The sequence below is a fragment of the Rattus norvegicus genome, chromosome 17 (assembly GCF_021556685.1).
Source record: "Rattus norvegicus strain SHRSP/BbbUtx chromosome 17, alternate assembly SHRSP_T2T, whole genome shotgun sequence".
Lineage (NCBI taxonomy): Eukaryota > Metazoa > Chordata > Mammalia > Rodentia > Muridae > Rattus > Rattus norvegicus.
The window spans coordinates 84,597,259-84,620,063 of NC_141550.1; the positions used below are offsets into that span (position 1 = coordinate 84,597,259).

The window sequence follows — 22,805 nt, forward strand, 5'->3', positions numbered from 1 at the left end:
AATTTATTACCAGAGGAAATCTCCCAAGCAGGTGCTGTCTGTAGCCAGCTCTCACTAAATAATCTGTGTGCAGGTATTTTTAAGTATGTTCCTGAGAGAGGGAGGGAAGCAGGCTGGAGTGTCTTTCCATACTGTTGGAGAAGGTAGCAGGTGAAGAACGAGGTAGAGAAACATCCTTGAGACGATAATGGGAGTTGTATCATGGCAGCAAGATTACAGGGGGTTCAAGTTTGTAACTCCTCAGACTCTCTTTGATGTGTTGGTCTCTCTGGGTGTAAGCACTTGCTCCAGCCCTCAGGCTGGTGTTGGGAATTATCCTTGAAATGTATCAATGCCCTTCAGCTCTGTACTGCACCGCCGACTTGGTTTAATGACTGAAAAAAAACTGATAGAGGCTTCAAGAAAGGATACTTTGTGGTAAATGAACTTGGGGAACGAATGGTGTTTGGGTCTACACCTTAGTGAAAAAAATGTGCAGGGCAAAGGGTGTTTTTTTCTAGGTGGGTTGTTGCAAACAGACTATTTTCTCCTCTTTTCAGGAATTTACATTGTATCCCAGGAAGCAAACTACCACATCAGTGAGGCTTTTCCTGTGCACCCAGCACACACTCGATCTATTTTATAATCTACGTTCTCCTCTGCAGGGTTCGGCAGACTCCTACACCAGCCGCCCATCCGATTCAGATGTGTCTTTGGAAGAGGACCGGGAGGCAGTCCGTAGAGAAGCTGAGCGGCAGGCCCAGGCCCAGTTGGAAAAAGCAAAGGTAAAAAACACATCTTGTGGGAGAGGGAGGAACCCTATGGTGCCCCTGAGGGGTCCTGCCTGTGGCTGTATCCTCTGAATCTCATGCCTGATCCGCTGGAGAAATCCATCAGCTGGCTTAACACAGGCATTATTAGGGGAAATGTGATATTAATAATAATCTTTAATGTTGTTTTCTAATCTAAGCAACTCCTTTCTGTGGTGGGAGGTTAATTTAAACGCAAACAAAATGATCTCCAAATATACAAAGAAAAAACTGCATGTAATACCATAATATTTTACTTCATCTTGCCAGAGAACCACCTCTGTTTACAAAACAGTGTTGAGGCTAATGTTTATTTTCCTCAGTCTAAAGCAACTCTTCTCATAAAGTTTACCTCAGAGGTAGTTTACAATGCTCTCCCTAAATGTTTATTTATGCTACTCTTGCAAGTGAAAGCAACAAAGGATTTCATTGATTAAACTGACCTCCCCCACCTCCACCCCCCCACCCAGGAAAGTTTTCCTCTTTGTTCTATGATGGACTGTGTGCTCATGGAGGAGCAAATGAAGTCTGCAAGGAATTGATCCCGGACTGGATTTCACTCAGGCTATGAAACAGTGACAGAGCTCGTTATTGTTATGATTGGAATTGTATTATCTTCTGCAGACATTTGAATAACAGTTCATTTAAAACCATAGATTGTTGTCCACGTTGAAGGTGTCTTGGTTTGTAACTTCTGAGTGAACATATTTCACTTTAAAAAAAAAGATTACTACTATTAAAAAGAGTAAGTAGGGCATTAACCTTGGTAGGAAAAATCAGGGCATTATCACAAGGTTTCTGCCTGATGCCTCGTCTCTAGGAGGAGTAAAAATTATGTGTGTTGCTATGGGAATGGTGGCTTGGTTTGAATGCATGGACAGACCTTGTATAATATTCATGGCCTCCAGAACAGATGTTGTAGTGGTTACCAAGCTACTGCTGGGAGACCTTGAGTTCTCAAAAACAGCGCTGCGGCATTAACAGCTGGCAGGAAACAGGTCTCCTGGTCTCTCAGCCTTAATTGCTAGACAGACCTTAAGAGCACGGGTGGAGAGCGCTCTCTTTTCTGGCAGTGAAAACTGAAAGGCAAAGTGTAACCCAGTTGCCATTAGCTTACCTGTTCGCTGCCACAAATTAGTCACTGGAAGACACCATGAAGCCGGAGCTAAATAACTACAAATAATGGATGTTTGGTGGCATTAATGAGCCACAAGGGTACGCCGTCATAGATACGTTTTGTAGTTCAGAACCCAATTCCACGTTCCATCTTTTGTACCTGAGCTTAAAGAGAAGTCAAGGAAAAAAATAGCAGTGTTTATTTCAAAAATAAGATTGTTCTGCTTGTGGCTAATTTATACTCACTAAATTTAAACTCTTTTCCATGGTCAGCCCCTTTTTTTCTACAACTCAATATGTTATAGATCTGGCCGTCAAAATCTTTAATTATCTGTCTGGGGTATTTTTGTCTGTGGGTGTTGTGCCTTGTTAAGTCAGGGACTCATCAACTTAGCTACAGAAAAGTCTAAGTCTTTTACCCTAGTGTAGCTTCTAAATCAAGTCCGATTCATTTTCCTTGTCTTACTGGCCAAAGAGACTCAATGATGAAACAACATTAAGTATAAAAGGACAAGAAAGACAATTTGAAGCAAAGGCAAAGTAATGGATAAAAACTTTTTCCTAGGTTTAATCAGAATAGTTTATTGGTTCTTTTTTTTTTTTTTTCTTTTTTTCGGAGCTGGGGACCGAACCCAGGGCCTTGCGCTTCCTAGGTAAGCGCTCTACCACTGAGCTAAATCCCCAGCCCCAGAATAGTTTATTTATATCTACTTGTCTGTCAAAGTGGGTCAATACCTTGGGACTGGATTGTTCCAGTGGCTACATCTGGGGTGACTATTTGAATTTGTTCGGATGAAAGATGGACGCACTGAGATTTAAGCATTTATTTCAGCTCGTGGCTGGGAGGACACTGTCTTTTAATTCTCATCTCCTTGAAGAGGGGATGCAAGAGCAGGATTAGCTGACTACCTCCTTATTTTATAATAATCCCTCAAATAGAATGATGCTACGAATTGGTGTTTTTACTTGGCCAACAGACGTGATTAATTCATATGTGTGATGCATGGGCTAGAGTTCCCCTCTGCTCTTGGAGCCTGGTCCTGGATAAAGAGGAACTATGTTGTCCACTAACTGCTTTAATCATACCTACGTAAAACAAAGGAATTGGCAAATAGTGAGACTAGAAACACTGCCTTCTAAAGTTAAATGACCAATGAAAGGTCATGTAACTGAGCAGTGATATAGCCAGTAGGATCCAGAATTCTCCAAACCACTTTGTTTTGGCCTCTTTGGAACAGGATGCATTACATGGGCAGAGGGCAGGTTTGTTTTTGAGGCAAGTTAGTGTCAATGGATGACTGTTTTTTATCTTGATGTTTCCGGGTCCCCGATGAGTTCAGTCTGTCCAGTTCTGGCATCCTTTGTGTACACTGTCTTGCTAAAGTTCATACAGTTGAGATTGCTTTAAAAAACATGTAATAAGAATTTAATTAGTTCTCACAGTAATATTGAAATCTAATCTCCCATTTAAAGTTACCTTGGCATATCCTATAGACCAAGTAAGTATTTCTTGAATGAATCAGAGACGGATGAATTCTTGTGAAACTGTAAAAAGGATGATCTTGTGGTTAGGTACTGAGGTGATTTCTGGTTCTGTTATTGGAGGCTAACACTGGAACTAACTTGGTGCAATGGTATATATTTGTTCCCAAAGTCCACATATTAGAAATCCACACGACAGGCCTAGTGGATGGTGTTTAAATTATTAAGACTCTACCCTTGAGAATATAAATGTTGCTTCTAAGTAAGTTTCCTATATTAGGGGTGGGTTTCTTATCAGAGTTTGGCCTCTTTGCTCTCTTGCCTTCTCTTTGTTCCTCTACTATGGGTTGTTACTTTTTCTGTTGCTCATATAACATAGGCTGACAAAAGCAACTTAAGGGAGAAAGGGCTTAGAAGCCAATGGTGTAGTCTCAGGCTAGGGAAAACAAGGAACAGAAGTTTGAAGCATCTGGTCACATCACACCCCTATCCAGAAGGAAAAGTGATGGATCATATGCTAATGTCCAGTTCTCTTTCTACATTTTAGGTAGTCTAAGAGCCCAGCCAGGGAATGGTGGCACCCACCATGGGCGGATTTACCCACTATAAATAATTATTTTAATCCAGACAAACCCCACAGTTAAACCCAGAGGCCCATCTCCCAGTCATTCTAGATTTTTGTCAAGCTGACTACAGTAAGCATCACAGTCCTCAACTGTGATGGCAAGGAGCCTGATTTATCACTTTTTGATCTCAAGAAGTATAAGAAATAAGCTTATAATTGGTATTTAATGAACAAATTAAGAGACATGTGAATTAAGAGTTCATGCCTATTACTAGCATTTGGGAGGATAAGAGATCAAACCCTGTTTGCACATTTTGGAGACTCTTTCTCCAAAGAATAAGATAGGTAAACAACTAAATGGATTTTAAGTATATTTAGAGTTGTATTATCCTAACTATAATTGGTTTTAGGACATTTTTATTGGCTTTTTAAGAAATCCCAATTACATTAAGTTATTCATCATTCCTTGCAACTCCACTACCCTGGAAAGCCATCAACGAACTTTCTCTCTGGGTATCCTGATTGTTGCATATTGTGACTGTCTGCATTCTCTTACATAATGTTTTTATTGCTCATGCAATGGCATCTATCATTACTACATTTTTGGATTTCAGAGAATACACCTTTACATCTGTATTTCGCATTTGACAAATGCAATTAGGAGGCATTTGGATTATTGATGCTTTTCAGCACTGTGAATAGTCCTGCTGTGAACATTTATGTAGAAGTGTTTTCATGGGTGAGAAATATTTTAATTCGTTGTGTGTTGTCTTAGTTTGTCTTGTTGTCAACTTGACATACCTGGGAAGAAGTAACTTCAATGGCCTTCCTCAGATTGGTCTGTGGGTGCCTATAGGGAATTTTCTTTTGGGATTGCTGACTGATGTAAATCCCTAGGCAGGTGGTCCTGTGCTATAGAGGAAGGCTGCTTACTGAAAACCTGTGAGCAAAGAGGAAGACAGCATTCCTTTGTGGTCTCTGCATCAAAGTACTACCTTGATTTTTAACCTATAAGCCAAATAAATTCTCTTTCCTCCCAGAGTTACGTTTGATCTTGGTGTTTGATCAGAGCCACAAAGAGCAAACTAGGACATATATCCAGTTTGTGTATAACTAGAACTGAAATTGTTGAATCACACTTTTTTATTGAAAGAATAATGTTCTTTTTCACCCTTCACACTTGTCGAGATGATGTCATCTGCCCTGTAGGTAGACTATGTTGGGAAGTCTGGATGCAGAAAGGATTGGAGAACACAGATATAATAATCAGATAGTCTCAGAGAAGGCTGAAAATCTGTTTTGATTGCTCTTTTCAATATGCCTGTCTATTAAAAAGGTTGTACTTGGTGCTGTTGGTATGTAGGAAAGACCTTAAGACCAGAGCAACAAAGGACAAATGGACAAGGCTTTTTGCCTACTGAAAGCTTCTGTTTTGAGGAGAGATGTCCTACAGGTGGAACAAAGTACCTAGACAGGTAGAAAGGTCTGGTATGCAGGAAAGGAAAACGTTGTACTCTAATGGCTGGGACAAATACTCTTTCTTGGAAAAAGTAGTATCTTAAAACTAGGCCTTTCAGGATGGACAAGTGAAGCTTCGCATCTGAAGGAGAAAGCAAGTGGAGCATGAAGCAATGAGTATGCCACCTAGCTCCTGGGGGTGCAAAGTTTATAAAGGCAGCTGGAAGACACAGAGGCTTCCAGTAAAACGTTAATTTTTTTTTTAAGATCTTGCCAACTGGAAGTGTCTTTGTTATCCCCTCACATTTAGTTACCGGTTTGTCTGGATAGAATGTTCAATAATGAAAACCATTTGCCTTTGGATCGGTGAAGGCGTTGGCTTGTGGTTTGCTTTCCAGAGCTGTCCGAGCACAGTGGTATTCTGTGGCTATGATGTGGGTACGTTCAGTTCTCCTGTGCTCTAGGAATTTTGTTTCCTTTGGTGTTTTGACAGCTTTGTGTGATGTGCCTTGGTGTGAATCTTTTTGTTTATTGTGCTTGGCTTCTTATACACACATTGAAGAGGGCCAGTTGCTTCAGTTCTAGAAAAAAAACCACCTTAGCCTTTCTTTGATTATTGTCTTCTGGTTCTCAGGTGTCAGATGTTTGTGGAAGAGAATTCTTCTAAAGTAGTTTTCTCCCTATTACTTTGTTCTAACTTTTTTTTCTTTTTTTTCTTTTTTTTCTTTTTTTTTTTTTTTTTTCGGAGCTGAGGACCGAACCCAGGGCCTTGCACTTACTAGGCAAGCACTCTGCCGCTGAGCTAAATCCCCAACCCCTAACTTTTTTTTAAAACTTATTTTCTAACCTATCAGCTAAAACTTTTACTTAGTGTGGAAATTTCAATCCTTCTTGAAATGTGTCATTTCTAAGATCTAGAAAGCTGACTAGAAATGTTTCTAAGTATTGGCATATTTCCATCGGCATAGATTTGCTTATTGTTCAAAGATACATTAGCTTACATTGCCTGTTCTCTTCATGGTAATAAATGCAGAGATGTCTCTGGACCTGTGTCATGCTGGGTAAGTATAATCACGTATCCCAACACTATCATTACTCTACTCACTTCTGCTGTTAGTTGACACCTTCTGTCACTTGTTTATGTCTTGGTCTTCTAACAGACTGAATTGGCACCTTCATATGGTATTCTCAGAGCTGCATTAAAAGGAATCTGGGTTTTTGACTCGGTGGTAGTGACTGCTTATTAGAGGAAGCCGATAGAGTGGCCATATATTAGGGAGGGTTTTTTTTTTTAAATTGGTTTACATGGCATGATCTCATTAGCCCAGCCCAACAGTGGCCGTTATCACACTGGAGATGTTAAGAATTGGTAACTTCTTGAGTTCACAAGGCTGGATGCTGCATCCTTCTGTGTCTGGCACTAAGAGACTGTACAGCAGGTCAGCAGAAGATGACAGCATCAGGATAGATGAGTTTGCCCAAAGGCCACAAAGGCCATCCGCAAATGTAAAAGATTTTTCCCCAGACCTCCTTATAGTACGTAGGCCCCCTACAGAAGGAAGGTGCTGCCTATATTCTGGTGAGATGGGGCGCATTTCAATTAAGCTAATCAAGGAAAGCCTTCACAGGCATGCCCAGCTGCTAACCTAATCTAGTTAGTGTCTCCAAAGGTTTGTCTCATGGGTAATTCAAGATACTGCCAAGTTGATATTTGGTACTAACCATCACCCCTAATGTATGCATGGCCATGAGCGGCATCCCCATCAAGCTTAACAAAATAAGAAAGAAGCTCCAGGGTATTCAACATTCTCCTCTTGTGTCACACTTGCTAGTGCTGTATTGGCTGAAGCAAGTCACAGGAATGATCTCAGATCAGTGTAGACAAGGAGCTGGCTAGCACATGGATCTATGCCGACAGCTGCCCTGTCCCCTTTCCTTTCTTCCTCCCTTTGGAAGAAGAAATGCCTCTACCTTTTAGAATCAACAGTTCTGTCACCTTTTCAATCCTATTTTTTTCTTTTTCCTGCATACTATCAACCTTGTTGCTCAAACTTTATCCTCAACTTCTTTAATTGTATCACCCTTGACTTTTAACTGCTTGAACATGATTTCTTGATGATGGTCTCTGGTGATATTTTTGTCACCATATTTATTGATCTTCAATGAAGCTTTCTGTGACTTCTTAGCCTGTCACCACATTTTTTTTTTACTTCTCTGGTATTCTCGTTATGTTTCTATTGATGTGATAGAGATAGTAACCAAAAGTAACTTGAGAAGAAGGTTTATTTGGCCTTGCAAGTTGAGGTCCATCACTGAGGTGGGCCAAGGCAAGAACCTGGAAGTTAGAACTGAAACAAAGGCCATGAAGGAGTGTGGATTAATGGCTTTCTCTTTATGGCTTGCTCAGCCTGTTTTCTAACACAGCTCAGGGCCAGATGACCAGTGGACCAGCAAACCAGATATAGCACCACCCCCAATAAATTGAGCCCTCCCATATCCTCAGTATTGATTAATGAATCAAGACAATGCCCCACAATCTGATGGAGCCCATTTTTCTATTGAAATTCTCTCTTCCCAGCTATGTCTTTAGGTGTGTGTCAAGTTCCCAAAACCTCTCTGGCAAATCTATTATGTTATGGATACTGACTACAATAGAAAATACCTAAGTCAGCTACCTATGCCATTAACTAGCCAGGATATTTCTCTTCCGATATTCTTTGTATATGTATATGTCTGCATGTATGTGGTATTCTATATATGTGAATGCATAGGCATGTATGCTAAGGAATGCACTTTCAGAGGCCATGGAAGTCTCTTTCCACCCTAGTTTTGAAACATAGTCTCTCACTGAACTAGAATCTCACGGCTTCTGCTTTCCTAGCTGACTAATGACACCTAGGGATCTAATATCTTTGTTTCCCCAATGCTGGGGTCATAAGCACCTGTGACCTTCCCCAGGTTTTTCAAGGGTGATAAGGATTTGAACTCTGTTCCTCTTGCTTTGGCAGAAAGCTCTCTAAACCACTAAGTGATTCCCTGAGCCCTCTTATTCTACATCAATTTTTATTTTCCTTAACTAAAGTATAGAGGTCTATCCTATCAAATACTCAGCTCAAGTCTTAGCTCTTTTGGCATCTTTGTCTTCAGTGTTCCTGGTTTCTGCTAAAGAGACACCAGGGCATCTATTGAGCATCAAGACCTTCAGCAGAAGCAAGGGATGCCTGACGTGTATGGCCTGTGGGTTCTACCTAGTATTTATCCAGAAACTCTCTTCCTGCTCAGGTTTAGATTGGAATTTCTGTGCACATTTCCTTTGGATCTAGCTTGTCCTCCAATACGTTTTCATCAGAGGATGCCTTGTCCTCCTTAAGGCTTCAACTATTACTGAATCTCAACTTTTGCTTCTGACTTCTCTGCCCACTTGTGGATACCTCAGATCTCCTTGGGGTCTTTCAGTCTGCCACTCCTCGGTGTGAAGCTACCCACCTTTTCCTTCAAACTCATTCATCTCCACATTTTCTCATTACATCATTGGCATCTCAATCTTCCCAAGGCTGAAGCCTTTGTTCAGGGATCAAAGAGTTAGCAACTGTTTTTCCTGTAAAGGAATAAACAGGAATTATTTTAGGTACTTTGGATCTCTGTTGAAGCTCAACTCAGAGAGACCTGAATTTGAATTCCGTTTCTACCACTGATCATTGGCTTTATCTGTTGATAGGTTATATGGTGTGGTGGTGTGAATGATAATGCCCCTTATAGACTTATAAATTTGAATGTTTGATTCCCAACTAGTGGACTGTTTAAGAGAGATTAGTCGATATGGACTTCTTCAAGGAGGCGTGGTCTTTAAGGAGGTGTGGTCTTCAAGGAGGCGTGGTCTTTAAGGAGGTGTGGTCTTCAAGGAGGCGTGGTCTTCAAGGAGGTGTGGTCTTCAAGGAGGCATGGTCTTCAGGGAGGTGTGGTCTTCTAGGAGGTGTGGCTTTTCTTTAAGGAGATGTGGTCTTCTTCTATAAAGTGTGTCATTACGAAGGGTGGTGAGCTTTTAGGTTTTAAAAACTTAACCTAGGCCCAGTCTCTCCCTCTATCGCATGCTTATAGATCAAACTCTCAGTTACTGATTCAGAGCCCTGCCAGCGTGCCTGCTACCATGCTTCCTGACACGATGATCTGGACTCACCCTCTGAAAATATAAGCAAGACCCCCTCCCCATAGTCAAGTGCTTCCTTTAAGATGTCTTAGTCATGGTGCCTCTTCACAGCAATAAAATAACTTAGACATGGTTAGGTCATTTTTCCCATTTGTAAAATGCCACGGATTCGGGGGTTGGGGATTTAGCTCAGTGGTAGAGCGCTTGCCTCGCAAGCACAAGGCCCTGGGTTCGGTCCCCAGCTCCAAAAAAAAAAAAAAAAAAAAAAAAAAAAAGAAAAAAGAAAAGAACTATGACCGAGTTCCCTCTAAAGATGTGCCTTGTACTTTATCAAACAGAACTCATTGCTTCCCATGATACCAAATGCAATCTAATGCCCATGCTCTTTTCTGGGACGCTTTTCTGAATGGATCTGCACAATTTGGGAATAAACTCAAATTCTGCTTGCTGTATCTTTAGGATTATATTTGTTTGGCATTCTGCTATTGCATTATTGTTGTTACAGTAGGAGTTCCATGTTTTAAAAAGAGCCTGATGCTCTATCTAATTAGAGTGTCTTACAGTGCATGGGTGACCTTCATTAACAGGAGTTCAAGAGGACTGACTGTAGTTTTCCTACATTTAAAAGTGGCTGGGGAGATAGATGGCTCAGTGGGTGAAGTATCTGTGGTACAGGAGGGACCACAGTTTGGATCCCAAGAACTCTAGTAAGTGCAAGAAGGGCATGGCAGTCTGCCTACAGTTCCAGCATTGTGAAGAGGGAAATGGGGAATCCAGGAAAATCTGGTTAGGTAGTCTACCTATATCAGTGAGCGCTGGGTTTAATTAAGAGACCCTACCCCAATGAATAAGGTAGAAAGTCGGTGAAAAGTTCATGTCAGCCTAAGGCCTTTACACATACATATACACATGTGTATACTCCCTATATGTGGGCCCTTAGACACTTAAACACATACATGCAAATACACATATACCACACATGTATGCAAGCAAAGCAAAAAAAAAAAAACAAAAAAACCCTGGATTCCTGGTTAAGAAGCCTTATAAGGATGATTAACATAATAAAGAGACTTCTGGCCATTTCAAAACCATAAATGGATAGGGGAAAGAGGATTATAAAGTTTGTAGCTCAAGCCTTTTCTTTCATTCTCTTAAAGAGCTGTAGCCAAACATCTTTGCTATATTGTAAACAGAGCTATAAATGCACTGTCATTTCCTTGCCTGTCCCCTTCTGATATGAACAGGGACCAACACAACAACCCTTCTGTAGGGCTGGGTGGAGTTTCCTCTTAGTTTTCCTGAGTTTTGTCCCACCACAGCTGAATCAAAAGACTGGAACTGTGGTAGGGTAGACTTTATTAAGCAACACTGGGTGGGTGGTATTGTGCTGAGAAGAGCTAAGGGGAAGTCCAGTTTACATGTGGCTTCTTCTTTCAAGAGGTCATAATCTACTTGTGATTCTGTTGATGTGTGTCACTGTTCTAAGCAAAGTGGAGAGTATGAGGCTGATAGCTTTGTTACAGGACTTATGCTTTAAGGGTGTTGAGAAGGTAGACCTCACTACTACTGTGCTGGAGAAGGTTCAAACGGTTATGGGTTAGATATGGCCCCTCTGTCATGTGACCTTTTTGGTGGGGACACAGGCTTTGCTCGTCAGCCATGTGCTTCTATAAGGTGAGCAAGAGGATTGCTACCTGAGGAGATAACACAGAACATGGGCTTCTATTCTTATTTAATGTTAAGTCTCACTTAACCTTGAGTTTGTCTTCAATTGAAGTATTTTTTTACTCTCCAAATGTGTGTGTGTGCACGCATGCTTCTGTAGGAGTGTTGGCGTTTGTATGTGTAAGTACATAAGCACACTATGCTTGCAGAGGGCAGAAGTCAATCTTAATATCCATCATTAGAACACTGTCTACCTTTGTTTTTGTTTATTTGTTGGAGATTTTTTAAAACTGTATCTCAATGGTACCTGGTGATAACTGACACAAATAGATTGACTAGGGAGCTCATAGAATCCTGTTTCTGCCTCGCTAGAGTTGGAATACAGGTATAGCCAGTTTTTTACCTGGGGTAGAGGAACTGGAAATCACATGTTCATATCTGTGCAGCAAACATGTTACCTGTTAAACCACCAACAGGTAACAATTCGTCTGTGTTTATTTGGAGTCTCTGTGTCTAACTTCCCATTGAACACTAACCTGCCTTGGTCCATGTAACACCTCTATAGGAGAAAATGGGAATCTAGAATGATCCCATTCTGTAAATGAAAAAACGTGTGATATTGAACAATGTCACCCAAGGTCATTGAGTTCCTAACTGGCAAAATTATTGTAAAAGCTCAGCTTCTGTGCCTAAGTTCTTCTACCTAACCAGTCATCCTTCTTAGAAAACACTTTGTTCCTCTAACTGTAAACGTGAAAACAAAACAGAACTGTCAAAATCATTTTTAATGTCAAACCAGTACGTATGCCATTTTCTGTTGAGCGTAGGTAGGACAAATGGAGTGCACAGGTAGGATACTTACTATACTTTCCTTGCAGTTAACAATTTGACTAACATACATATTTGACTGACTTAAAGTGAAATCTTCATTCTGTAAAAACTAAGGGTGTGTGCACACATGTGAGTGACAAGTGTACTTGTACATGAGTATGTGCCTTGGTGCATATGTGGAGGTCAGAAGACAATTTGAGCGCTCTCTCTCTCTCTCTCTCTCTCTCTCTCTCTCTCTCTCTCTCTCTCTCTCTGCATCGTGTGAGTCTTAGAAGTCAAAGGCATGTCGTCAGGCTTGGAAGCAGGTGCCTTCACCCTCTGAGGCCTCTCTCCAGCCTCCACCTTCACATTCTAAACAAACATCTTGTGCTAAAATTTCTCATGTAGTGAGTTGTTAAAGAAGGAGATCAGAGCATATGCACAGTCTATTCTTGGTTCGCTGGAGATAGGACAGTGAAGTGCATGAAACGACAGTGCCGTGGGTTCTGTAGCGAGATGGAAATACAACCAACTACCTAAGATTAGGCTATGGAGAGAACGAGGGGAAAAGTTGGGGTATGTAAGGAGAGGAGATTGAAATTATAATGAAATGATTTTAAAAAGACTTCATCATTATCTCTTTCTAAAGAAAAAATGAAAGAAAGAGTTTGCAATTATAGCATCAAACATGAAAGTCTGTTTCACCACCGACTATTAAGAGAAGTATTATAAAGAAAGGTTAGGAAATGACTGTCATGATTTGAAACAAAATATTTATGGCTTTAAAAAAAACCTAAATTCTGTTTTTAGAAAAGACAATGGATCCCACAATTAACTATCAAAATTATTTATATTCCCAAATGTTCTTTGTACTGATATTTATTTGCAAAATTAACACTCATTTTTGAATGCCACTTCTTGTATATCTGAGGTTCAAACCATGCTCACCATGCCCTCCTTTGACACAGTAGAAGTGGATGAGGAAGAAGTTAGACAAAGGTGGAGACAGTCTGGCCCTTAGGATTCAAGTTGTATTCCCTGAATTTTTTAACTATTGGCTATTACCTTTCTCCCCAAGAGTGACTATAGGCATCCTTAAATAAAATGTTACAGAATCCATTGTTTCCTGGGTTTAAGAAAACCAAGATTCCTTACACATGAGAGTTATATTACAGGGGGTTTGTTGTTTTGATCTGAGGAGTTTTTATTTGTTTATTTGTTTGTTTGTTTGTTTACAAAGAACTCAGTGTCTCACACACAAGTGTACTTCACAGAACAAAGAATATCACAATAGCCAGGCAGAGGACCATTTGCCTTTCCTGAATGTCTGAGTCCCTGCTTCATTTTGTGACCGGTCATATAACAGATGACCAGGATACACATGGGGGTTGGAGGGAGGGTCCTTTGAGTAGATAAATTCTCTACTTGGTGTGTCAATGCTGTTCATGGGTCACACCTGCATGAGGTGTCTACCTTGTGGTGCTATGTGATAGTTTGATCATATACCTGGAAGTCACAGGATCAACAAATCATATTTGGGAGTCACTTCTCTCCTTTCACTGGAGGTTCTTGGTCTGAATGAGCTCAGGTTGTGCAATAAGCAGTCTCTTGAAATGTCAACTTCAAGATCTACTGTGTTAACTCGGGTACACAAACTCTGTGTGTACATGCATATGCATATATATGTGCGATGTATGTGTATGTGATACATATATTATATAATATATATATTATGATTTATTCAACTCTAATTTCCAATGTGTGCTGTGAGTGTACTTCAGTTGGCAGAGAACTTGCTCAGCCTCAACTCCCACCCCAAGCAACACCTACACCAGTTGTGGTACACGCGACTATGATCCATGTACTCTGAAGGTGAAGGCAGGAGGATCATGACTTCAAGATCCTCTTTGGCTATAGGGAAAGGTCAAGACCAGCTTAGAACATAAAAGATCCCGCAGTCCCCACATCTACTCCCCAATTGTTTTTAAATAAAAGAAGATCAGTAACGTGGCTCAGTAGACAAGGGTGATTGCTAGCAAGCATGACTTGCATCCCTGGGTCCACATAAAAGAAGGAGAGAATCTACTCCCACAAGTTGTCTTCTGAATTCTCCACAGGTCCGTGTCACACATGTTCTGTGAATGGTGGTCTGGGACCTTTGTAGGAGCTAGTGAATTTTATTTTTAAAATATTTTCTCTAGAAATGAATATATGTATAAATATTCATATATATTCAAATATATATATATATATATATATAAAATCCTACACACACTCTCCTGTGTATCTCATTTACCACATGATAGAGCTTTGAGTTGGCATTTCAAAAAGACTGCTTACCGTGCAACACTGATGACATGAGCTTCAGTCCCAGAACCTACGGTGGAAGGAGAGAAATGACTCCCAAATGTCAGTTGTTACTCTCTAACCTCCAGGTATATGATCTAATGTGTTTTCTCCTTTTCTCTTCCTTATCCCCTCCCTCCTTCCCTTCCTCACTCCTTCCCTCCCTCTCACTTTCTCACCCTCTTACACACACAATGAGAAATAATAAATAAATAAATAAATAAATAAATAAATAAATAAATAAATAAATACTATCAATTGAGTTGGTGTTCTTCCAGAGGACCTGGGTTTACTTCCCAGAAACCTACATGATGCTCGCCACCCCGTAACTTCATTTCTAAAGGATTCAATGCCCACTTCTGACCTCCACGGACACTGGGCAAGCACATGGTGCATAATACATACATGGAGGCAAAAAGCACTCACACATAAAAATAAATAAAGCTAGGTGTGGTAGCACATGTCTTTAATCCCAGTTCTTGGGATGCAGGGCCAGAGAGATCTCTATGAGTTCAAGACCAGCATGGTCTACACAGCAATGCATACCATACTTGCACAGAAAGAATGCTCTTAAGAAACAGTGTGTAATTGTTGTTCTCTACAGCGTCCCATATCAAGAATACTGTTGAATGTATGATACATGTATGTGCTTTCTCCAGAGACCATCAGTTTGCATTCCCACAGCCTGGTTCACATTTGCAGGGTATTCCCATATCTCCTAAGGATATATACACTGTGAGACTCTCGTGGTAGCAACCTTAACCGTCTTTCAATCAGAATGGCTGATGCCAAATGACTGTGGGTGTGCGGAGTGTTTTCCTTTGCTCTTGGATACTTGAGGCTATTCCCATGTGTGCTCCAAACTCTGGTCTCAGCTGTAATGTTTAGTCTAGCCGGGAAAATACACACTACTCTAAATACTTTCATGTCTATAGCTGTTGGTCGTGCTCTAGTTTAAACAGTCGTCAAGGATTAGCGTTTCAGTATTTTGCTTTTGAGATTTCTAATGGTCTGTAGGAAAGTAAATCAAAGGGAAAGATCCTCTCCAGTTTGAGAAGCTGGGTGGAGGCAGGGGGAGGGGGTTACTAATCTCTGTGGTTTTGGCTGGCCATGCGTCTGTGCTGGTTTACTGGTTTGTGGCTGCTTCTTTGATTTATCTTGTGTTAACTCACATCAAATATAATTGCCATAGTTTTCCTGTTTATTCTTGCCTAAATTATCTGTCCGATTTGGAAAACTAACATGAGTTAACTGGTCAAAGGAAACCCTGTCTGCCTGTGGTCACAGAAGGACAGCTGGGGACCTCTGGTTCCCTGTTCTCCTTTCCCCTGGATTACATGGACAGCTCTCTGGCTTCCTTGACAACACGGGGTATTTTGTGGCTAAAGGTTAAATGTCCCATTGACACATTCCGTGATCTTTGACACCTACATGTTCTGTTACCATATGGCTTGTTGCTCTGTCCGTGTCTCCCATCTTCAGAAAACTAGTTTGCGTTTCTCCCATCTCTAGGACTTCATTAGGTTTCTCTTCTCAAGCATACACAACTTGTAGCAACTGAGACCTTGCTTGACACTGACGAGAGCATATAGGTGGAGAGGAAATGAATCATGGGAGCTGCTAACTAACAGGGAATGTGTTCATGAACACTGAAGCTTTGGATGGAGTCATATTTTGCCATCATTAGCTTCTAACATAATGATATTATGGATTTTATAAATTACACTTATTTTTTCTCTCTTGCTCCCCACTATCTCTCTCTCTCTGTGTGTATATGTGTGGGTATGTGTGTATATATGTACACGTATGGGCAAATGAGTGTGCCTGTGCCATATTAAGTGTGTGAAAGTCAGAAGGCGACTTTCAGGAGTTGGCTCTCTCCTTGTATGTGTGGGTCTCAAGAGATGAAAGTCAGATAAGCAGACTTCCATTTTCTGCTGCGGTTCTGCTTTGTCTCCACTAGAAGTGATCCAAGAAGATACTAAGGACATACTCTTAATTAGACCTTCCTCTCTCCAGCCTGGTGCACTGTAGGATTACAGGCTGACTCTCTTTATTTGAAATAGACTTTCATGTAGCCCAGTCTGGCCTTGAACTCACTATGTCGTCAAGGTTAGCCTTAAACAAATTGATCCTCTTGCCCCTACCTCCCTACTGACTATGCACCACTGTGTCCAGTTTATGCAAAATCCAGGTCTATGGACTAAGATACATGCACAGGTCTAGCATAATTTTTCCCTAACTTTTGTGGTTATGGAATCATTTCAGGCAGAGGTAAGAGGAGGATCTTTTTTCAGAAAATCTTCTCTTCCACACACAGGCCTCTACCTCCCATGCTGTACTAGTGCACAGGTGAAGGCAACATGAGCCACAGCTGAGCTACTGGAGATCTTTGTAACAAAGATAATGCCTCCTCTGGGTTGCCAGACTCCTCACTGGCAACTTCTGCCGCCTTCTGGTACCTTCCAGAAGGATCCACTCCAACTATTTGTGAGGGGTTGTTCTTTTGTAGAATGTTAAGACTAAACCAGTTATATTTCATCCAGGCAAACTTGATATGATCTCTCTCCATATATATATATATATATATATACATATATATATGTATGTATATATTTTTTTTCTACCAGCAAGTGTCCTGACTTCTCGGTTCATGTGAGGTTTGATTATCGTCATATAGAATAACTAGAGAAAAGAGAACTAGAAAGGACACAAACATGAGACATAAAAAGATGTCTACTGTACTGTCATGAGACAACTACAAGACCATTGAGTTTTGAGAAGAAAAAATAGATTAAACTACAAAATGCACTGAAGAACCTCATGGCTACTGGGAAGAGTTCTCTTATGTGTGATTCATAAGTCGGGACTCCAAACTGGCATGCATTGGTAACTTTTTCTACAGGTATTGACTGAGAATATGTTATAGAATAAAGATTTATTGAAACAAGGGTGTCAGGTTGACTTTTCAATTTTATTTTAGTAACTTAAACAATATATGGGATGATTTCTAAAAATATAGTAGCCTTCGCATTATAATCTTAATTGTAGATTGTGTGTTTGCATGTGTGAGTAGAGGAGTAGAGGCGGGCCATGAACAGGTGGGGGGGGAGGGGAATTGAGGAAGAAGGGACAGAGAGGCAAGAAGATAAGAGAGCAAGAGAGCAAGAGATAGATATCATTTTTTTTAATTCATCCAAAGAGAGGGAGAGAGAAGGAAGAAAAGAAAAGGCAGACTCAAGTATACCGTGCTAAGATTTGGGCGTTACAGTAAGTTTTTAGGTAAACTTGAAAGAAAATGCCTTCTTAGAGCATTGGGTCATTTTATTTGTGAGAAAGAAATGTTTTTCATTAATTTTATTCATAATGGGAACCATAACTCACCCACCATTGTTATGTTTCTGTAACCTCAAGGCTTTGTGCTCCCCTCCCTGGTCAAACGTCGATACCATGGTAACACAGCTGTGCCCTACTTTTGTAAAACCTTCATACTTCTTCCATGCTTGTGAATAGCTGCACCTGCATCAACAGGAAGCGCCCAACTTGTAGATTTTGCCTTTATAAACCCCCTGCCTCACCAACTTGGGCTGCCTCTTTAGACTTGTAGTCACAAGAACATGTAACCCAACCAGGTCTGTTGCTATCCTGGCAATAGCACACATATGATTCTGGTTTCTTCTGAAGTTATGACTCAAAAGGTATCTGGTGTGTACTGGGTGGGGCTAGGTCTGATAAGGTAAAGCTCCACAGGGTCACAGAGGAAGTTAAGATGTTTTTAGTGGGAATAAAAGTTTATGGCTTTATTTGTAAGACTTCCAGAAGCCATCCTAACAGTCACCTATATGCAGGGCATATGCATGGCTCATTGTTATTTGTAGTTGGTAATATCTCTGTATAAAAGGACGTGTCTTCCTGTAGACAACCGTCATGGGAATTACTACCTATGTCAGACTTCTCAATTCTTAGCCAGTGATTCAGAGAACGGGACATAATTCTAAAACAAATGACCTGTGGCTGTCTGATAACCATGTATACTATCCAATTCGTGTGTATATGCCTGAAAACATTTATACGTGTGCATTAGATAGATCAGCCAAGTAAAACCTTTGATGGTAATCTCTATCTTTGAGCCCAGTCTCTGGAATTGGTGTTAATATGCAAATGTTGCCTTAGCTGAGATTTTGTGACACTCCGTAGAGCCACGGTAGATGCTAGCTTGCTGGCTTTCCCCATTCTGTCTCACTTCCTTGGGAGGACGGAATGAATCTGCTTTCCTATGGGTGTCTAAAGTAAATCCCTAAAGCTTTTATACTCTGCCCAAAACACCCATTATGCCTTTTCTTACAGTTAAATGTACAATGGATTTTCTGTAGTTAATGGAGAGTTCATTGTACACTGAGGTTTTACCTCTAAGCATCCATGATAGAAAATGCAGAGCACTGATCAGGTTGGGGTGGTGATTTTTTTCTTTTCCTTACTTGACTAAGAACTGTACATATAAATACCAATGTTTTCCTTCCTAAAGTACCAGAGCAGAAGTTGGGACATTTTTCTCAGAGCCTGGGTTCCACCAATTCACTGCACTGCCAAGAGAATAAAAAAGAGAAAAATGGAAAGAAGAAAGAAGGGAGGGAGGGACAGAGGGAGATAGGGAAGAATGGAGGGGGAGGGATGGAGGGATGGAGAGAGGGGGGAGGGATGGAGGAAGGAAGGGAGTAAGTAGATAGATTCATATCTCCAGAGAAAGGACATTCCATAGCCTAATATTTCAAAGCCAAGACTGAATATGATGAAAATGTATTCATAATATTGAGATAAGAGAGAGATGTGCATCCATCCTATTACCCTGCCCTTCCTATTGCTCTGCTTAGTTCTCTATTACATCCTTATAGTTGGGATAATGCTGTTTATTAAACTGTAGATATGGCTTGAGGACATGATTCAGTTGGTACCTGACCTACATGAAGCCTTGAGTTATCCTTGGCTATGTTCAAGGCAGCCCAGGATACAGAAAATGCTGTTTTAAAAAAAGTGATACTGTCTTTTTAAAAAATGAGACACACACACACACACACACACACACACACACACACACACACACACATATCTGATTTCTCTCTCTCTCCGCCCCCCACCCCACCCCTCTATACATATGGTGAGGTAGGAAGAGACCAGTGTGCCTTAACAGTAGAAGACAGTAGTACTTGTTTTAGAAACAGCAAGAAGTTTAATATAACAGTCTTTATGCTTTGTGACAACAAATAACCAATTCCTCTTTTGAAAGTTGTAACATTTTCTATCCCAATATTTCTTGAGTCAATTCCGGTAGCAATGTGGGAACCAGGTGATCAACCAAGCATCCAGTTCAGCTTTATACAGAGGCCTTTTGACTCTGGTTTTATGATCCAAGAATAATCATGGAGGAAGACAAGAAGAGTATCTCATTTCTGCCACTCAGTAGCTTTCTTGGGATGTTGTTTTGCCTCAGAAAACCAAGCCCAGCTAAGGACCTATAGGTGCTGGCTGGAACTGTGACGATGAGGAGCTGAGAGCTCAGAGGTAGAGCATTTGACTCGTATCCATGGGGCCCTGGTTTGATCCTCAAACTTCAGAAGTAATAAGCCTTTTCTTTTTCAAGGACCAAATATAATGAGACGATGTATCTGTGAGTCTATAACTAGTACTTACAAGTAGTTTTTAAATTAAGATTTCTAAGGGCTGGGGATTTAGCTCAGTGGTAGAGCGCTTACCTAGGAAGCGCAAGGCCCTGGGTTCGGTCCCCAGCTCCAAAAAAAAAAAAAAAAAGAATTCTACAAATACTGTGGGAGTATATGTTTTAAAGTTTGACACTTTCCAGCCTCTGTTCTTCTCCACCTACAAGTAAATATTTAATCAGCTTATTTATTTAATAGCTTAGAGGTTCTTGGAACACAAGTACCATGTTAGGAGAAACTACATTACAATGATAATATCCATCTCAATAAGAACTGAAGTAGAATCCACGTAAAGCTTTTGTAGTTTCCAACTTTCCCTGAAGGGCATATATCATGTCACATATAGAATTATATAGAGAGAAGAAAAAAAAAGCAAACAAACAAAATTGTAGTGTGTAGGACATCAGCATAAAGCCAGCAGTCTGGGGGTAGGTTTTTCTAAGTGTTAATGGAAGTTAGAAGGATTTTCCCCATGGATGATTTTAGGTTGCAAATAAATCGGTAGTGTCCAGTATCAACTCTATTCATGACTCAACTGGGTAAACAAGACCATTGTAAATATTTCAGGGAGAATGTGACTCAATACAGGAAATCATGAAGTTACAAAAGCAGAAGGGACTGAGGCGAGGACTTCAGTTCTCAAGTGGCCGGAAGCTCATGAAGACTCAAGATAGCAGACCTGCTGTTCACCAACACTTATCATTACAGCTCTGGGTGGGCGACTCTCAGGTTCTAACTGAACAAAACTTCTCCCTAACTTCTTTATCCTTAAAGCACTCTGTGTTGTTAAAAATTGCTGAACACTCAAGAGCTGTTGCTTCTGACCACTATATCTCTTGATTTTTTATTGCATTAAAAATCAAAACAGAAACACAGGATCCTTAAGACTCCCTAAGCAGGCACTCCCTCAGCTATGAGCTTAAAAGTCTCATTGCAGGTTTGTTGTAGCTTTGGGGAGAGAGAACAAGAATAGAGAAAGGTTAATGATGTGTTAGTGTGGTATACAGGGGTTTGACTTTGTGGCATTCCTAAAAGGGTCTCAGATGCTTCTATGGGGATCCTGAGTCAGTCTTAATACTTCTGGCTTAACGCAACTGAGAAATCTTTTGTGTCTTAGTTCTCACATGCTTTTTGTCTGCAGGAGATAGGGTAATAATTCGATCTCCCTCCTGCCTTCTTTGTCTTACACACAACAGTCTTCATTGAGCCATCCAACCAGAATCCGATCGGCAGAGATTCTATAAATATAAAATATGTTGGTGCTGGAGAGATGGCTCAGTGGTTAAGATCACTCACTACTCTTCCAGAGGTCCTGAGTTCAATTCCAGCAACCACGTGGTGGCTCATGTCATCTGTAATGGGATCCAATGTCCTCTTTTGGTGTGTCTAAAGATAGCTACAGTGTACTCATATAAATAAAATAAATGAAAGTGTTTTTGCAGTAAAAAAATAAATAAATAAAATAAATGTATCTTTAAAAAAGAATATGCCAGGCATCCATGGGCTGTAATATACAGAAAAATATGAGGTGTATGGTAACAATAAGCTTGTGTATTTTATTAAACGCCTATGAAAATCTACCCAATCAACAAGAGTGCATAGATATGAAGAGAAAATTACTATTGCTGTTCTCTAAACTCCATATAACAGTCTCCTTGTGTCAACCTGGGAACAGTAAAACAACTAATAACAAGTTTATCTTCATCTGCTTTCTCCAAAACTCTTCAATATGTTTATCCTAAATCTTTGTGCAGAGAAACATTCACACACATGCACACATGTACTAGAATTTCTAGCATCCACTGGGAGACTGACAAATTGTGGTTTTCCTTTGTGGGGTTCCTGACATTAATGAACCCAGAATACTAGGCTGTTCAATGTGGTTCTGGCCTTGGGGAGAAAACTACTTAAAACTTCACAAGCACTACAAGAATATGCAGAGTAATGTTTAGATAATTTTAAACTGTGAGTTTAATAAAGCAAGGATTTCCTAGGCGACTATTATATCTTCTATAAACAATCTTTATTCATGCATCTATTGAGACAAGGTTTTACTGTCTAGTCCTGGCTGGCCAGGAACTCACCATATAGCATAGACTGGCTTCAAAATCACAATGATTTAACCTGTTTCTGTCTACACAATGCTGGGATTAAAGGCACATACCACCACAAAAGCCTAAGAATGTTCTACAAGATTAAGGTTGTAAGGTATACATGTTGAAGACACATGCACGTATATATATATTAGGTATATACAATGCTATACATTGAAAGAAGAATAAAACAAAATAGTAAGTAAACATTTCATGAACAGCAATACTTGACCAGTAAGAGCTTCCCCTTCTTTGTGAGAGCTTAGAAACCTCTGTTTAATTTCAAATTTCAGAAAAACTCTTAGAAGGCATTTCAAGTATATTTTGGCAACTCATCGGTTTTGACAGGAAAGTATAAACTTGAACCTTCTAGAATGATTTTTGCCTTATAGTGCAAATCTGAGAACATTATTTTTAAGTGAAAAACACATTCAAAACTATTGATTCAAAACCATTTTATTTAGTTTTACTAATGGTCCCATTCTCTGCCCTCTACTTACAGATGTTTAGAAATAAGAAAATACTTAGGTCTTATTGATTCTTGAACACGTGTATGGATTAATCATTCTTCATGTACATGTGATTTACAATAAGTATTTTTGCTTACATAGCACATTTGCC

The 22,805-nt window shown here is 40.2% G+C and overlaps 1 protein-coding gene, 1 long non-coding RNA gene and 1 other non-coding gene across 22 annotated transcripts in view; all 3 read left to right on the top strand.

The window, feature by feature from the left end:
• The window catches only part of Cacnb2 (calcium voltage-gated channel auxiliary subunit beta 2), a 346,804-nt gene that overhangs the window by 247,486 nt on the left and 76,513 nt on the right, over positions 1-22,805 (top strand). For all 20 annotated transcript variants that reach the window (XM_087589666.1, XM_087589670.1, XM_087589669.1 and 17 more), the window contains 1 exon segment: positions 645-764. In XM_087589666.1, the coding sequence (XP_087445792.1) occupies positions 645-764 (120 nt within the window).
• Positions 3,814-9,846, top strand: LOC148000297 (uncharacterized). Its single transcript, XR_015641896.1, has 2 exons — positions 3,814-9,263; positions 9,298-9,846. It is a non-coding gene; the product is annotated as an uncharacterized LOC148000297 (long non-coding RNA).
• Positions 9,733-9,805, top strand: Trnaa-cgc5 (transfer RNA alanine (anticodon CGC) 5). Its single transcript has one exon. It is a non-coding gene; the product is annotated as a tRNA-Ala (tRNA).